Below are 18,259 nucleotides of genomic sequence, written 5' to 3'. Positions count from 1 at the left end.
ACATATGTGGAACACACACACACACACACACACACACACACACACACACACACACACACATACACACTAAGTAAGAGGGAGATTATTGTATTGGCCATCTTGAGTCCCAAACGCCTCCTCTCCTGTAGTGCCCTTTTCTCTGGGGGTATTCCCTTCCTGTTCTGTAGCTCCGTTGCTCCAAAAAGCCAGTTTTACTTCCAAGGCACACAGAGATAATCAGAAAATCTGGTCAGTTCTCTTGGGCCCATCTGGCATTTCTTTTTACTATTGTAAACTGATAGTATGAGTAAGCCAGCTGTCTAGGTCTTCCTCCTGCAGAGCTTAGTTAGACTGGTAATCACGTAGTAACCACTGCAGGACCTCCCAGTTCCTCCAGAACTAGACAGACCAGACATTAGAATAAAAGGACGTTCTTCACTGTGACCTCCTCTGCTGTTTGTGTGTGTGAATATCCAATTATCTTTATCGGCCATCGAAGCCCCACACTACTACAAACCTAGACTTCCAGTGCTGAAGTTTTTAGTTGTCATTCACAATCACCCACTGTATTCATGACACAGCCTGGGAGTGTGGATGACTGAGTTTAGAGAGATGTGCTGTCAGTCACACAGACGCCCTCAAAGTATTTTTGCCCATATGCTGTGGAAGTCTGTTACCAGCCCAGATCCCTCTAGCTCTCAGGCATACTTCCTGTAACAATCACTTTGAAGTTACAGGCAATTCCACTCTTCAACAAATCCCATTTTCACATACCAGTTTAAAGCTGAGTTTCCATTGTTTTTAGCTGAAAGATCCTGAAGGTAGCTCCTGAAATCCCCACCTGTCTATGTAGGGCATATGGGCTGATGGATGGGAACAAGGAAGGCCCAGTCAAGCTGAGGAAGAGAAGCCCAGTTATTATGCTCAAATCAGGCTGGCCACTGAGGTTATGTGTCTATTCTATCAGCTAGCAGATTGCAGTCATGGGTGTTGGGGAGGGTTTGGCTCCATTGTCTGTGCTTCGGCAGCTCTCTCATACCTCTGTGACTGCACTTACCTTGTCCTCTTACTGCTCATTTTTACCCCTAAGTCAAGGCTCCCTGAGGACAAGCTCACGCTTCTCATGTTCTGAACGCTGTAAACTGTCCAGTACACATGTATAGAATGATAGGTACATAGAAGCACAGAGAGGGAAGGGATTCTCTGCTACCATCCATTGTGAGTATATTCAAAACGCAGTCTCCCCTCATGGACTAGAGTTACTAGACAATGACTATCTGGAGCAACCAAATGTTGGCATAAATCCGAAACTTGTTTCTCGTCTTTCTCCAACACTTAAAGAAAATACCAGATTTATAGTGCACAGATCGCTAACGTGAACTGCGGCTTGTCTATTTCCTGATGTTTCAAGGCTGTGCTGACAGCTGTGATTTAAAGGACACTGTGACTCAGAGGTGTAGTCCTGGGTTAGTCATGTGGCCAAGGGGTGATGTGCACCTGGCCGAGAACTGTTACATCATCTGAGAACCTTATTCCCATGTGAATGACTTGGGAACGTTTATGAAAGAGATTTCCTTCTATTTTGGCTTTGTTGTAAGTGAGATCACTGATGGCCCACTCGCTGGAGGCAAAATCTATTTTGTGAGTGACCAGGTGAGTGACCGTTTAATATGAAGGTAGTATGCTATCAGGCAAAGGTGCCACATAGAGGCGGCCTCTTCCCAGTCCATTCAGGACAACCAGTTAGAGCTGTGAGCCTTCTCTAAGTCCTTCCACTGTTACTTTCTTCTTGGATTACCCCTGATCAAATAAAAAAAAGAGGGATGAAATTAAAGAAGAGGAGAGAGAGAGAAGAGAGAGGGGACATCATGAGAGGCTTTAGACTTGGTGAAGATGTCTCTGGTGAGTAAGGTGCTATAGTTACCACAGCTCGACAGTCCCCTATCCTTACTCTGAGCCTTTAGAAGGCCTTTGGCTCTGCAATTCCTAAGCACTTAGTCTAAGGATTATCTGTGTTTTTCTTTTCCTGAGTTCAGACCAGAGAAGGCATATAAAAGAGGAGAATGAACAAGGCTGGTAACGACCCCTTCTAAAGATGGGAGAGTTTCTGTGTTGCCGTGTGTGTGTGTGTGTGTGTGTGTGTGTGTGTGTGTGTGTGTGTGCACATACATGTGGGTTTTCACATGGCTGTATTACCAGGGGATAGGGAGTGAGGTCAGACTGGAAGTCCAAGGTGGGGCCGGGAACCTACTGAGTTTCCCAGCGGGAGGCTCTTTGGGCAGCAACATCTGTGGAGTGAGGAGAAATGGTGAGCTCATTGGACATGGAGTCCAAAGATGGGAGTCTGGGTCATTTTCTCATCAGCCAAGTATATTGGTGATACCCATGGACACAGTATTTTATTGCCTAAATAATGGAATTATCACACTGCTGTTCTGAACTACACAGAATAGGCTAACTGGGCTAACCCGGATTTTGTAAAAATTCTACTTTGGCAGAGAGGTGTGGTATTTTGTGATAGACAGGCCTGTATTCCATCAAGAGAATAATCAATAATAATTTCCCAAAGAGATGAAGGGGGCACTACTGTTTATTGAGCATCTATTACATGCCAGGCACTGTTTTGGAGCAATCTGCACAAGTAGCAGGTGCAATATGTGACTGTCCACTGCCCTCTCCTTCCATATACTTCCCAAGCCAGCAGGAACTTGGGGTGAAACTAAAGGTTTAAGATGAAGCAATTTGGGAGAAAGAAAAAAACCAAAACCTTTCAATCAGAGAAACCACTATAAGATGGCTCAGAAAGCTTGGGCTCTTTGGGTTTAGCAAATTCAATTTGGCTACAAAAAATAAAAAATGAATTTAGATAAATAGAAAGAAAATGAATCCCTCACGTAGACCACATTTATTATTTTAAGGGTGTGGTTTAGAGCCAATATTAAGCTACGGGACTCAAAGCTATGTCAGAGTTTAAGGAAGATCATGTTGCGTCCTGCAGGGGGAGAAGCTAATGGCACAGCCCCTTCCTCATGTGGCCTGTCTTTCCTCAGTGGGTGCCAAGATTCACACATGCCCAACAGAGACAGTTGGTCCCAAGCCAGCTCATCAAATCTCTTCTTGAGTTTAAGCTATTTATAAAGTTTACAGCAAACATAACAGAGGAGGTGGTTTTTTAGCATCGTTTGAAGATCTCTGCGGTACTCAAGTTGTTTGTTTTTCAAAATGCAGCCTAACTGGTTTCACTGCAGCATTTTCAGGAGGGTCGATGTTGTCTGTGCTCCAGCTTCCTGCTGCTGCAGATGGAGGAAGCTGAGGTGACTGGAGGAGACTCTCACGGCAAAACCAAACAGAAGAGTGGACACACAACGTGAGGCCTAGGAGAGAAGACGAGGCGGGGGGGGGGGGGGGTACCTCATCTCCTCCTGTGCCGTTGGGTGAATTATCTGCTCATCACCCATATCCTGAAGCTTGAGCCCCCAATACTTCACAACTTTGACCTGTGGAAATAGGGTTGTCAAAGATAACTTAGGATTAGTCATGCTGAGGGAGAGTGAGCCAAGAGGACTACTACCCTTGTATAAAGGGAGAGATTGGGGGCACACACACACAGGGAGACTCATGATGGAGGCAGAGAGAGAGTTAGGAGAGAGGTATTAAACATCTTCACAGCCTCTGAGAGAGCCAACCCTTCTAACACCTGCTCTTGGGTATTCTTCTCCTAAGACTGTGAGGCAGGACATTTCTGCTTTTCTATGCTACTCAACTTATGGCACTTTGTTACAGTAGCTCTAGAAATCGGATTCACCATCCCCAGATTTCACCAGCATTGGATGTATGCATGTATGAGATGGGACATTAGGCAGGACTGTCATGGCCCTGTTAGGCATGACTATATCCTATGTAGTCAGTTGAATGTTTGACAATATCCTCCATGGCAGTTGCTTGGAAAACAATTTAAATACAATTGAAGCAATGTTCTGTGATGGTCTAAACTTCACATTTACAGGAAAGATGTTAATCTATGTTAACCTCCACAAGTGACTTCTTATGGCTAGAAAGTTCTGGAAGGTCTCTGCTGGAGAGGACCTTCTTGAAGGTTCTGGGAACATTGAAATTATTCATTAGTAGCATCAACTGTTGCTTCTGATCTGATCAAGAATTATGCTTTCAATCCCTTCAAACATTGGCCCTATGAGAGTAGAAACACTGGACGTGTGTGTGTGTGTGTGTGTGTGTGTGTGTGTGTGTGTGTGTGTGTGTGCGTGTGTGTGTGAAAAGCGAAGCTCAGATGAAGGCTGAGAGACTTACAGAGACCTGATCCAGTGATAACATGCCCACAAACTCACCCTCAGTCCTGCTTCAGGCCACCAAATCTCTAACCCAGACTCTCAGCATCCTCTCCATTTCCCAGTCTCACCCTTCTTCCGTCTATCCCCTCCAGCTGTGACCAGAGGTTTCTGTCCACAGGAAGGTATGACCATGCCACTTAAAAACCCAGCTTGCTAGTCCCCCGGTGTGCACCCCAGCTTAAATTTTCAAGCTCCCACTCTTACCCAGGCCCTGCTTTCTTGTAGCAACGTACTTCATGACATTTCCTGAATAGATTATGGTGTTCTTTGCCCCTTTCATTTCATTTTAAAATGTTAGTATGGCTTCAAGTCCAAGTTCAAATCTTACCTTTATAAAGTCTCTTCGGATCTTATCAGAGAGATGGGGTCAGGCTCTCAGCTGGGTTTCTGCAGGAAATTGTTCATTGTTAGAATGACATTTATCAAGTTATCAACTTCAGATCTACACATCTGTTTCCTTGTGGAAAGAGGCTTCTTTAGCAGAGTGTCTGTATCCGCTTGGCTGTGTGAGCTCAGGGCTGAGACAGCATTTGGCACCACTGAATTTCACTGGATGACAAAGCTATGTGCTTCCACTCTGTATTGTTGGAATAGAAATGAGAGGACAGTTAACAAGGGAGCCCTAGTTATCTTCCTTTAGGGATTCCACTGAACCCTGATTAAAACATTCGGTAGGAGAGGGTCGAAGGTTGCGTCTAACTTTGGCTAGTGTACAAGCCTCAGCTCATGGAAGAGGGGCAAGGAATGGCCCAGCCAGGCATGAGTGAACCCCTCTCTGTACTTTGAAAGGTAGGCCTATGGAGAACATAGAACTTAGGGTGAAGGAAAAACATTTTGGTTATGCTAAAAGATGGGTCATTGCCTAGGTACATAGGTTTCTAGATTACTCACACCCCCCTTACTAATTTCAGACTCAGATAATGTAAACATGCCGCGAGGTTCATCTGCTTCAGACACAGTGAAACAGTATTTTCAGGCATGGGTCTTGCCCTCTGCTGCCCTTTGGGCTGGCCTGCTTTAATCAGGGCACTATAGAAGGAAGGGCACCACCTAGAGGCCAGCCAACCAAGCACAGACTGCAAGCTCTGTGGTGTTAGACTCAACGCTGGGCACACAACGCCTTCACCACCCTAGCAAGATGACTTTGGCCTATCACTACTATGTCCTATTTTGGGGACACATGTCTATTCTTTATTAGTGTTTGTGGGCATGAGATGCCAATATTGTCAGGGGTCCAGCCCAGGAAAACGTCCACTCCCAGAGTTAGGGGTCCACCTGATTCTCACGGAATGAGGTGCTGGCCTTGATGCTGATGGGCAGAAACAGATTTCTAGGACCTCATGGAAAGTGCCAAACCCAATTCAGACACATTACCAGAGATCAGTGAGGACTGCTTCTCCTTGTTGCTCATGCTCCTCCTCCCATCCGAGCCCATCCTTTATCTACCTTTGTCTTGACATTTCAGACACTTGAAATAATCAGCCTTGCTTTTTAAGTAGCTGCATATCAAGATTGGAATTTTAGGAACGCATTATGCATGTTTGTCGTCACAGATATTCAATATACAAATACTTTCCCAACATCTACAGCTTTGGTAAAGTGACATTCGTGTAGATTCCATTGTGACAACAGTTATTCATCAGCCACCTGATTACTCGGGACTTGATTTCAGGAAGAATGTTCCAGAGAGCACACCTAACTAGTGTTAAGACATTCCATAATCTTTATTTGCTTTGAGGTTAAACATTAGGCATCTTCTATCAGCTCTGTGCTGGATCAAGTCAGACAGCCGACTGACCTCGCACAGCATGCCTGAAGAGCTTGGGGTAGTATTGCTTCCAGCTTACATAATGTATCCAATATGATCCAGTTAGCAAGTGGCTGGGCCCACACTCGCTCTCAGGTTTGTGTTACCATATACTCTGGGCTTTGGCCACACAGTATACCCACCTTTTTTTTTGATATTTGAACCTTTAAAGTCATAGTTTCTAATCCATGCATTTAGATTAGTAGGCTTTTTTCTGCTTTGAAAATTGTTTTACCTCTCGATTTTCCTACAAAAAATGAAATGAGCTAATCAGTTAAAAAGTGAAGGGAAAAAGAAATGTGCTGTGTCTCTCTACGGGGCAATGCAGCCCGTTTTCATTTTTTAACATTCCTATGAGATAACGAAAGCAGCGTGGGTCAGACATAGAAAGGAAACTGCACGCAGGGGTTTCATGCTTGTGCAGGATAAAACTGGAGTGGTTGAAAGAAGGAAATGCAGTCAGCCAGGGTCGTGATGACTCAGCGTGGACTCAACCCAGGACCTTCAGGGTAGATGCTATCTGAGTCTGGGAAGGGGCAGAATGAGGTGGGAATTTCTGGTTATTCTCTCTAACCAGAGGTTCCTTCTGAACGGGTAGAAACAGCCCTTTCTGTGGTGGGCCCCAACAGGCCCCTAGAGGTTAGTGCAACTCTTGGCACAAAGCCAGGGGCTGTAATACTCCAGTGTGAGCCGCAAGGCAGTAGACTTCCTACCCTATCTCCTCAGCTGTGACATTAATGCTCTGTAGCTGAATAAAAGTAACAATTGACTTGGTAGTAGACAGTAGCAGAATGTGATTTCTGGTTCCACCTCTGCCTCTGCTTTCTACCAGCCTGTGCAGCCTGCTGGTCCTCACCGAGCCTCCCATGCTTTCCTTATGGGCAAGGATTCCTCAAAGTGTATGAGGCAGATTACATAAGATGGTCTATCTGCCACCTTCTTTTATGTCATGTAGGTTAGTTTTTCTTTCTAGAATTTTGTACAAATAGCGTGGAACCGAGTTGACTCCTTTTGGACCACCTTCCTTTTTAAAAAATCATAGTCTATCTTTTCAAATTCCATGTAATGTATTTTGATCGCACTCACCCCGCTAACTCCTCTCAGATCCCACTGCCCTGCCACCCAATTCCATGTCCTTTTTTTTTAACCCACTATGTTCAGTTTATGCTGCACACACACTCTTGGGCATGGGGCCATCCCTGCGGCGTGGTCAACCCACTAGCTGAGGCACCTTTTTATATTCAACGTGATTAGAGATTCATTACTGCAGCTACACCTATCGATGATTCATGTTTTTATTTTATTTTATTTTTCCTATTTAGCAGGAAAAATAAAATAAAAATTCATTGTATGGATCTGTTTATTCATCCATTTGTAATATGTGGTCTATCCATTCTTAGCTTCAGACAACTATAAAACTCCTAGAATATTTATGTACAAGTCTCTGTATAGACACAATATTTATTTGGGAGTAGACTTGTTGAATCAGATGTTTGGTATATTGCACCTTTTTTAAGAAGCTCGAAAATGGCTTTCCAAAGCAGCTTGTGGTTCTTATTTGGGGACAGTGAATCAGAGTGGCAGGTACTGCATACTCTTGTCAATGTTTGATTCTTCTTTCCACGCTGGCTGTTACAGTCTGCAGCGGTGTATTGTGGGTTAGGCTGAGTGAACTGAGCCTAATCAAACCATGGCAGCCTCTTGTTCTACTTACCAAGCGTCTCTGGGCCAAGCACTGGTTCCAAAGTTTGCTCATCTTTTAGTGGGTCACAATGCTTTCTTACCACTGAGTTCTTGGTTTTGTTTTGTTGTTTTTTTTTTTGAGACGGGCCTTCTCTGTAACAGCTCTGAATCATTGAGTTTCGAGAGGCGTTTATCAGCTATATGAGTCTGTTCTGTCTTTTCATTTTGGAGTGGACTGCATTTGTTTGAAACTAGTTAGTCACAGGGGAACATGATTTAAACTGTGTTTGGGGGCATTCTCAGAGCACTCGTACAGGGATTTGTGAAACAGCAGGGATTTCAAACGCGCTAACTGAAGCAGAATGTGCTGAATGGAGAGAGCTGTTTGGTGGGAACCAGATTCTGGAGTACTCTTCATCAAATCAATTAATGACTTAATTAACTCGATCCTATTAATTAGGAGAAAGCTGTATGGTACCTCTAGTCCAGCACTGGTGTTTGCTTACAACTGCTAATTTTAGAGGATTTAAGACAGTTAAACCGATGTTTTCAAAACAACATGGAGAAGAAAGGATTCAGGAAAGAGTTTGTTTTGTAAGTCAATGAGCTGTAACAGAGAATGTTACAATGTAGAGGAAATGTCTGTGATGGGAGAGGGTGTAGCTCTGACCAACTCTCAACTGCTAGCTACCTTGGCATTTCTTACCATCAGTTGAAAAGACAGAAGTCCAAAATGGTTAGGACCTTGCCATCTCTCCCAGGCAAATCTCCCTGGCTTCACACACAGATGCAGGCAGGATAAGGTGGGCTGTCCTCAGGAGAGAAGTGACCACAGCAGGCCCTCCTGGTGGAATGGGCCACTTCACATGCTTTTCTAGCCTGCCCACCCCAAGTCTCCAAGCATGTCTTCACCATAACCATGTACTTACTGGATTCTCACGTATCTTATTTGATGGAGGCACCACATACATACACATTAGCCATTTTGTTGGCCTATTTTCTAACTATTGAATTTTCAGAGTATTTAAAAATATATATCGTGGTGGCAAGAGTTTCCACCTAAAAACTGAGAAAAAAGATTCTAAAACGGAGCTAAAAACAGCTTCCTAATTGTCTCTCTCAAATGAGCGGCAGCTGCTGGTTTGAGCTACTGGCGGGTTCCTAGCGTATGCGCTCGACCTGCCCTATGGTGGGAATGAGGCCTCTGCAAGTGGCACATTAAGCTGCGTGGTGGATTTAGCCTTTGCTAGTACAAAACAAAAAAAAGAGGTTTCTGGTCTACATGCTGCTTGGATAAAAGCATAGACCCATGATAGCTCCCAGAGCTGGCGGTAAACGCACCACCGCCATGTTGGGAAGTTGAGGTGGGCGGAGCCAGCAGCCACAGCTGCTGCAGTTTAAAGTAATAGGTTCACAATAAGACAGATTCAGATGTAATAGTTTAAAATGTGTGGAAAATATATGTAGGCTTGAAAGAGACAAAAAAAGGTGATATATACAGTTATATAAACAAATACATAGTTTTAAAAAATAAAGTCTTTAAAGAGACAGTAAAATTAATATAGAAAATAAGCCACATAAAGATGAATATTACACAGAGAATCTGGATTGTGTTGTCTTTGGGATTCTTTTTTTTTTTTTTTTTTTTTTTTTTTGGTTTTTCGAGACAGGGTTTCTCTGTGTAGCTTTGCGCCTCTCCTGGAACTCACTTGGTAGCCCAGGCTGGCCTCGAACTCACAGAGATCCACCTGCCTCTGCCTCCCGAGTGCTGGGATTAAAGGCGTGCGCCACCACCGCCCGGCTGTCTTTGGGATTCTTAACTGCAGAGAGATATTTGATTGTAAAGGAAGCTGAGTTAAACCAATATATATACTTTAAAGATACCTTGACTTCAAAATTTGGATATAAGGATATGTTTCTTTGGAAAAGAGTCTCTTTTGTTCCCACAGAAAGCCAGAAGCTATGGATTTGTTCCAGATTAAGATACATCAGGTTTGACCAGCCAAGACCCCCTGAAAGGTCTCCGATGACACCATGGCCCAGATGATCCAACATCCAGAATGGTTTGAAGGCAGCTGGCTCAGACAATACACCCTCATGGACTATTCCATAATCCTAAAATTTTCTTTGTGTCCCCATAAGATACAGCGCCTCCCTCCAGCAGGAAGTAGTAAGAGAAGCTACGCCCAAATTCCCAAATTATATGTAATTTTACTTTGTTAAAGTTAAAACTTTCCTTTTTGAAAAAAAAAAAAAGGGAAGTGCTGTGGGATGTTCTGTATGGCAAATGTGTTGCTCTGATTGGTCAATAAATAAAACACTGATTGGCCATTGGCTAGGCAGGAAGTGTAGGCGGGACAAGGAGGAGAATAAAGTTGGGAAGTGGAAGGCTGAGTCAGAGACACTGCCAGCCGCCATGATGACAAACAGCGTGTGAAGATGCCGGTAAGCCATGAGCCATGTGGCAAGGTATAGATTTATAGAAATGGATTAATTTAAGCTGTAAGAACAGTTAGCAAGAAGCCTGCCACGGCCATACAGTTTGTAACCAATATAAGTCTCTGTGTTTACTTGGTCGGGTCTGAGCGCCTGTGGGACTGGCAGGTGAGAGAGATTTGTCCTGACTGTGGGCCAGGCAGGAAAACTCTAGCAACAATATATGGATGCAATCTTTTATCAGATAGGTCATTGCAAATATTTTCTCTTACTCCATGCACATTCCTCATTTTCTTAAAACATTTTATGAATAAAGCCACAATCAGCTGTCATCTGGGTGCCTGGAAAGGCTTAATGCCACTTCAACATCTAAATATCAATTTTTATATTAGCTACAGAAAAGACAATACAAACATGTGCTTAGGTGTCTCTGTGTCTACATGTCTACACTGCCCATGTGTCTAGGCAACACTTCTATATTTACATGTAGCCCATTGCTTCTGAAGATCCCTGCACTTACTTTTGAGCTTGAGAAGGCTGCCCTGCTAACCCACATCTGTAGAAACAATGTCTTCATGCTTTAGTTGGAGGCCTGACGTAACAGAAGGCAAAGGGAGAACTGGAACTCTGTCACTGCTCAGCCTTCTGTCTGGTCACCCCACTCTGCTCTTCTCTCCATACCGTGTGACACATGTCCCTGGACACTTTCTGTGGTTCATACCCTGAAATTCTGCACACATGGGGTTTTGAGTAGTTTTGTTTTGAGACAGGGTCTCACAATGTCACCATGGCTGGCCCCCATGCCCAGTTTGAATAGCTATTGGAGGCCTGGAGGAGATGACAGAGAAGGTCCTGACATCAGTGTACACAATGTCAAGTTTCGAGTGAGACTTCTGTTTCAAGTGCCTGTTCTGAAGAGTCTGGTTTGTCTCCATCAGGAAGTTGTCTGACTTACTTCAGGGAGCATCACGTGTTTAGGCAATTTGTGGGGTTATTTCCTCTGTCTCTCTTCTCAGAACAAATTAATACCCCAAAGATGTTATCTTAAACCGTTCCATGTTTCTGTCACATAATACCCAAGAGTGAGTAATTTGTAAATAATAGAGGTTTCTTTTGGCCCCAGGTCCTGGAGGCTGGGCAGCTTAAGATCAGGCAGCCACATCTCAGGCTTGAGTCTCACAATGGCAAGCAGAAGAGAAGAGAGGTGTGCACATGGAAAATGGTTCTGAACTTCCACTGTACCTGACCCACGCCTTCAAGAAACACGTTAATTCACACACGGGTGCTCCGCACCTTACGAGTCAAACACCACATCTTACCTGCTAACACAGTTGCACTGAGGAGTTGAAGTCCCATTCATACAGACACAAGTGTTCTGAGAACACTAAAACCACCACATAGATGCTTTCCTGTCTTTGTGTTGCTACACTCAAAACGTCTAGATTTGCTCCTCTATATTAAGTCTCTGTAGGTGTTTCCCTAGAGCATTATCCTCATGGGTGTTCTGGTGACAGCGAAAATGATTTTACTTTCCCATAGCTTCCATGCACACTTGCCTGCTTAGCATATGCAGAAGCCACCCTTTAGGTTAGGGTTCTTTTGAGGATTTTCACTCATTCTCCACTGGTCCTGGACACACGCTAGGCATTCTGGATAGCTAGTAAGCTCAGCCAGGACTGTGTTTTAAATTACACAGAAACAGCTTTTCCCCAGTTTATCTGTATGGCCCAGGGAAGACAGGAAGTCCACCCCTGGCTGAGCCGTTTGTGTCATGCTCTCGGCTGTTCTAGACACTGCTTTGCCTATGCATTCCTGTATGCTGAACTTGTACTTGACTCCCAGGCAGAAAGGAGCCGTGTTGAAGAAGAGCTTCTGGGAGGGCTGGGGTGGGATATTGCAGGAAGCAAAAACTGTGTATTTCAGGGCACTTCACTGTGTGGGGCCCATGGGGGCAGGCCTGCTGTGATGACCCTTCTTGGTTTCGCCCTTTTGAGTCAAGAAGCCCTGTTCTGTCAACACAGTAGTAGCTTGTGCCCTGACAACATTCTTCTATTGAAAGCTCACTCTTTTAGATGAAGTTCTCAGAGTTTTGTAATACTGTCAGTAATAACTCCCATGATTCTTCACGTTGCATTGCCTCTCGAAAAGCCTCCACTTGTTAGCAATAAGAACTTGGAGCAGTTACTAGACCTTTTTGAAACTTAGTTTTCTGCCTGCCCTGGAACATGAAGTAACAGAATTATTTCTACCCAAGAGGCAAGAGGGGTCAAATCAATTGTGCCCATAGGTGCTCTGCACAGTGCCCATTTCATCAGGGTCTCTCAAGATGTAGCTGCTGCATGTGATAAGAAGAGTCATAAAAACCCAAGTTCCAAAGGGTTGGGAACAAGGGCAAAACCCTAGCCAGTTGGCACATGCTGGCCAGGTATCAGAGGGGTTCCTTAAAAGCTTGACTTTTCTCAGGACAGTTGGAGAAATTGGTGTCCTCCATCTCCCCTGAATGCCCCTTTTTCTTATACTTTCTTGCTTCCCACTTAGAGACCAGACTTGATTTGATCCATTTATCTTGGATTTGGCTAGGAGAGTATGCCACTTTAGAGTTGCAGAGCAAAGGAAAGCCAGAAGGACAAATGCGGGGTTCTGTGTGAACAGAGTTGAGGGGCCAGGAGCAGATAATTCTGAAAGGTAAATGGAGGACAAGACTATTCAGGTTTTTAGGGTACAGAAGGGTCTTCTCTCTCTTTGATATCTTTCCCTGGAAATAGATATCTTCACTTTCCTGAGAAATCACGAGGAACAAAGTAAAGGCGCTTAATAGATGCCAGGGGGTGCTTGGGGCTTCTCAGTCATAGACTTGGAGACCCATACACATTTTATAAATCTTCTGGAGCAGATATTCCTCTGATAACAAAAGTTTTTGGGTAAATACAACAGCTGATATGTTCCTTTGGCTACCCAATGCCCAGGTTCTAATTTTATATTAAGCACAGAGCCCCAAGAATAGAGTAGAAGCATCAGGCACTCCAGGTTCTGGCTCTAGAACCACCTGCCTGCCACTTTCTTTTTCAATCCCACAGCAGGTGATGCCACAGTCATTTCCCTAGAAGCTTTAGGTCCCCCATTATCTCTTACCTTGTGGAACGCATGTGGATTCCTTTGATTTTGAATTCCTCAAAGGCAAGAACCAGAAACTACACTACTTTTTAGGAGTGCTTTACAAAGAACACTTTGTAAAGGGTGTCCAGCAATTATTAACATAGGTGGCTATATAAATCAGCAGAAATTAAATTGCCATATTGACTTTTTATCATAAATATTTTATTTTCCTAGGTTAAAAATTTAAATAAAGAGTAGAAAATAATTTAAATTATAAATTAATAAAATTTCAAAGTCTTTCTTTGACCTTTCAAATGCAGTCCATTCACTACCAGTCACAGAGCAAGCGCTGGTGCTTAAAGGTCACCTGCAACCATGGTCCAGTCTCAGAGGCATCAGCTGACAGGTCTTCAGTTCTGGTAGACGTTAGTAAGTCTTTTAATGATGGGAAAGTTCCTGAGGATTTCTGCTCGAACCACCATCCAGGCGCAGCTGCTGTACCCCTTGTCTTTAAGGTACCTTTGCACCTTCCAGTAATAGCTCTTCAAGCGTGGAATTGTTGCAAAGTGAGTCAAACTTTCATTCTCCGGCATTTCCTTTAGGATTTTCTTCAGAAGGTCCATCTGCTCATGAAGTTTACCCAAGAAGCTCTTGATGATGGTCTCATTCCACCCAGTGCTGGAGGAATTGCTTCTGAAGACCTCAAAGATATTCTGGAGCATCTCTTGGATGACCAAGGCAGTGTCTTTCTTCTTCATCTGCCCCGGGTGCATCACCTCCATGGGGATCTTGAAGTCCATTCTGTAGTTGAGGCAGAGCTGTCGATCCAGCTGTTTCAGGAGCTCCTTACATGCTGAACTGCTTTGTCTGAGTTCAAGCCACTTGTAGTTGATGGAGAGGGCTGTGGGGAGAAACCCCAGCAGGAATGCAGCTTGGAGGATCCACCTGTTGGTCATGATGGAAGCTGGGCTGGTGCTGGCTGCTACCTGCAAGATGAGGCAAAGGCTACCAAAGGCTGCGAGTGAGAATGTTCTTCCTCCATGGCCTGGGCTTTTTATAAGGGATGGATCTCTGCTTCAGTGGGATTTCCCACTTTCAGTTCTCCCTTTCAGTTTTCCTTTGTCACTCTTCTTGTTCTAACAGCTTCTAATATGCATTTTATTTAAGCCCCCACCGATTGTATATACTATACATTAGGTTCAAATAGATACAAACTGTAAGGATTTCTAAAACTTTATAAAGTTTCACTAATTGCTGAAGCAAAGGAAGAGAAATAAATACCCAGGAGAGAACAAAGGAAAGCAGACAGCCCTGAAGACAAAAGAACTCTCAAACAGCCAAGGTGTCCACGGAAAAGCCAGGCAGAGTAGCCGCTCATTTGGGAGGGCACGGCTCCTGCCCACTGAAACGGTGGGCTGGTGGGAGAGCACCTCAGTGAGCTCCAAGGGGGGCTTACAATAGTGTAATGCAGGAGAAACTCCATTTCAACAAGCCATAGCTTCCCTTTGGGAGAGGGCCTCACACCCTGGAAAAACTGCTCAGAGTGGGATCCAGTTTGAGCAGTGGAGAAACAAAAGAGACCAGGGAAAGAAGGTCTGTGGGGTGGGCTACCGAGAGAAGTGGCCGCGTTGCCCTGCACTTCACCAAAGCAACAGAAGAGGGAGCTCTGGGAAGTGAGAAAAACCACCCTGGGCCTTTTCTAAAGGAAGGGAGGGGAGAAGGAGCTGCCGCAGGAGAGTACTGATACAGGAGCAAATCCAGAGTGATTAGCAGCACAGTGTCTCTACAATAAAGAAAATATTTCGAATCACATGCACACAACACAGATCACAGTTGAGAGCTCTCATCCAAGAGCTTGGTGTAGTAAGGAATTATTTAGAATAGCATAAACCAGAGGAGAGGTCCTAACAATGAAGGAAGTAAGCAGAAATAAAATTTAAAAAAATAGGCTTGGTTGAATTAGATACAGTCACAAAGATGAGTTCTTTGGGAGCAATCTCTATTGGGGAAAAATGTTGAATCTTTTGAAAAATATTAGCAGCTACAATCCAACAATACACAAACATCATTATATATTGACTAGGGGGAACGTGAGGTTTGTTCAATATTATAAGACACATAAAACACATGAAGTGGATTAGAAGGTCAAATGACCAAACTCCAGGAAATAAATCAAGGAATATGAAAAATGACATTGGAACAAGGGGATCTATTGCATCAATATGTGAATCCCAAGGCATAAAGGAAAATACTGATAACGTGACCGTAGACAAATTATACATTTCAGTGTGTCAGAGCCACCCAGAAAGTCAGAGGAAGAGCAGGGCCAGAACCACACTGACGATTGACAACAAAAGGCATCATTTTCTTCCCTCTCCAAAAGGTCCCCAACAGAAAAATTTGTAAGTGGCCAGAGACCAGGAAAAGAAGCTTGAGGGATGATATCTGTTCAATGTTACTGGGTTTAAAAGCATGTAAATCAAACAAGAAATGAGGTAGTCATTTTAATTTTATTAATTTTGAATGTATATTTATTTGGTGGGGGCAGGAATGGGGATGTGTGAGTGCCACAGTAAGCAGATGGGAAATCAGAGGACAACTTGTGGTTCTCTCTATCATGCAGGTTCCTGGAATCAAACTCAAGGCCCCAGGTCTAGTGCTAAGTGCCTCTACCCACGGAGCCATCTCACTGGCCACAGTAACCATTTTCAGTAACTGTATTTTCAAAGGGCACAGAACAGTAAAGCCATCAACTCAAAAGTTATACACTTATTCAAACATTTTAAGTACACAGATTTTGTTTTCCAAAACCAGCCGGAACAGAGATTCCTATTCTTCATGACTTTAGTTTCCCCCACTGAAAGGTAGGGGTCTGTATCTCCTCTTGGGTCTGGGCAGATTTTTTGTTTAAGAATGGATGATGATTTTGGAGGCTATATCAGAAAGGTGAATACAACTTCTACTCTGTTATCTGGGATTCTTACTCTTGTGGTTTTTCAATCACATAATATATACTATTAAGTAAGTAAGGCCAAACAAGCTGGCCATGAAGGCACAGGCCTAGAGTCTCAGCACCTGAGTGGCCAAAGCAGGAGGATTACAAGTTCAAAGCCAGTCTGAGCTACACAGCAAGTTTGAGACCAGCTGTGCTGGCTAATTTTATGTCAGCTTGACACAAGCTAGAGTTGTCTGAGAGAAGAGAACCTCAACTGAGAAAAAAAACCTCCATAAGATGCAGCTGTAGGGTATTTTCTTAATTAGTGATTGATGGGGGAGGGCCCAGCCCATTGTGGGTGGTGCCATCCCTGGGCTGGAGGTCCAGGGTTCTATAAGAAAGCAGGCTGAGCAAGCCATGGGGAGCAAGCCAGTAAGCAGCTCCTCTCCATGGCCTCTGCATCAGGTCCTGCCTCCAGGATCCTGCCCTGCTTGAGTTCCTGTCCTGACTTCCTTTGATGACGCACTGTGATGTGGAAGCATAAGCTGAAGAAACCCTTTCCTCCCCAAGCTGCTTTAGTCATGGTGTTTTATCACAGCAATAGTAACCCTAACTAAGACCAACCAAGGCTACACGTGGAGACCCTGTTTAAAACAAACAAAAGAAACCCAATCAAGATCAGAGGAAACCATGTGGAAAGTGGTAACTTATTTCTAATTTTACAATTTTAAGAAATGACATTGTTCCTTTAACGTGTCATACCACAGTAATGAATTTACCCATGGCTGTCTTTGCAGGTGTGTGTGTGTGTGTGTGTGTGTGTGTGTGTGTGTGTGTGTGTGTGTTTCACTTGTACAACAATGATAAATTCTCATTACAATATTTCTCTAGGAAAAAAATAGATATCCATCTTTGGAAACTAGTTAAGTAATACTATATTACAAACAAAATGGAATACTATAGAGTCGTCTGAATGGATGCTTAGCTGATATGGGACTATGTCACAAACGTATTTAATGAAAAGAACAATGTGTAAACTAGTGGATAAAGTCTTACTTTTTATAGATTTTTTTATAAATTAATTTTTATAAATTAAGGTATATGTGCGTGTGTTGGTGTATGACTATGATATTTTTCTGGCAAATACATCCAATCAAATAGCAATAGAAGTTATGAAGGGATAATGTGAAAAGGATTAAAGGAAACATCTTTCTCACTTCACTTTGTACCCATAGACCTATTTGAATATGGGACTTGCTCCATGATAAGAAGGTATCTCAAGACAAGGCATCTTCATAATTTAATGCACTTTATTTGGGGCGATTTAAATGTGCTATTAGGTTTTACTTTTTCCATATTCCCCTTTAAACATTTTCTATCATGAACACATGTGTATCTTTAGATAATAGAGGTATACAAGAGTCTAGTATTCTATAGTTGTAGCAGAGAGCGACTTACTCTGTATTTTATAAAGAGCTAAAAGAGAGTCCCAACATGAAGGCATTACATACATCTCAGAGGTGGTATGGCAGTTTGGATGTTAAATGTTCTCCCAAAGATGCAATCTCCATGGAGGGCCCATTGGTAGAGTCTTTAGGAGACAAGGCCCCATAAGAGGTCATTAGATCATTGAGGGAAGGGGGTTTGGCTGCCCGTTCCTCAGTTTGTATTCTGGCCACAACACGATGTTTGCCAAAGCACTCCTTCAGGCCTTGATGGGCTGCGTCATAGCCTCGGAGCAACAGAACCGACCAGTAACAGACCTGAGAAGAAGAAACAAAGCTTCCCTCTTTGCAAGTTCATTCTCTCAAGTATGCATTGCAGTACTAGAATGCTAATACAGATGGAATTCTAATTACCTAGTTTGAATTATTACACACTGTGTACAATATAATTTCACAGTCTACCCCATAAATACGTACAGATATTGTACATATATCAGTAAATCACTAAACACCCAGTTATACTGAAAAG

At 43.5% G+C, this 18,259-nt stretch overlaps 1 protein-coding gene across 1 annotated transcript; it reads right to left on the bottom strand.

Annotated features, from left to right (window-relative positions):
- Positions 1 to 13,760: 13,760 nt before the first annotated feature.
- On the bottom strand, positions 13,761 to 14,306 carry Ifnb1 (interferon beta 1). The gene has a single exon (XM_052717130.1). It carries the CDS (start codon positions 14,304 to 14,306, stop codon positions 13,761 to 13,763), a length of 546 nt encoding a protein of 181 aa, XP_052573090.1.
- Between the last annotated feature and the right edge of the window lie 3,953 nt (positions 14,307 to 18,259).

Source organism: Peromyscus californicus, unplaced genomic scaffold (assembly GCF_007827085.1).
Source record: "Peromyscus californicus insignis strain IS unplaced genomic scaffold, ASM782708v3 Scaffold_5__1_contigs__length_169319896, whole genome shotgun sequence".
Classification (NCBI taxonomy): domain Eukaryota; kingdom Metazoa; phylum Chordata; class Mammalia; order Rodentia; family Cricetidae; genus Peromyscus; species Peromyscus californicus.
Note: the sequence above shows the minus strand (reverse complement) of the source record. Positions and strands in the feature narration are given on the sequence as shown.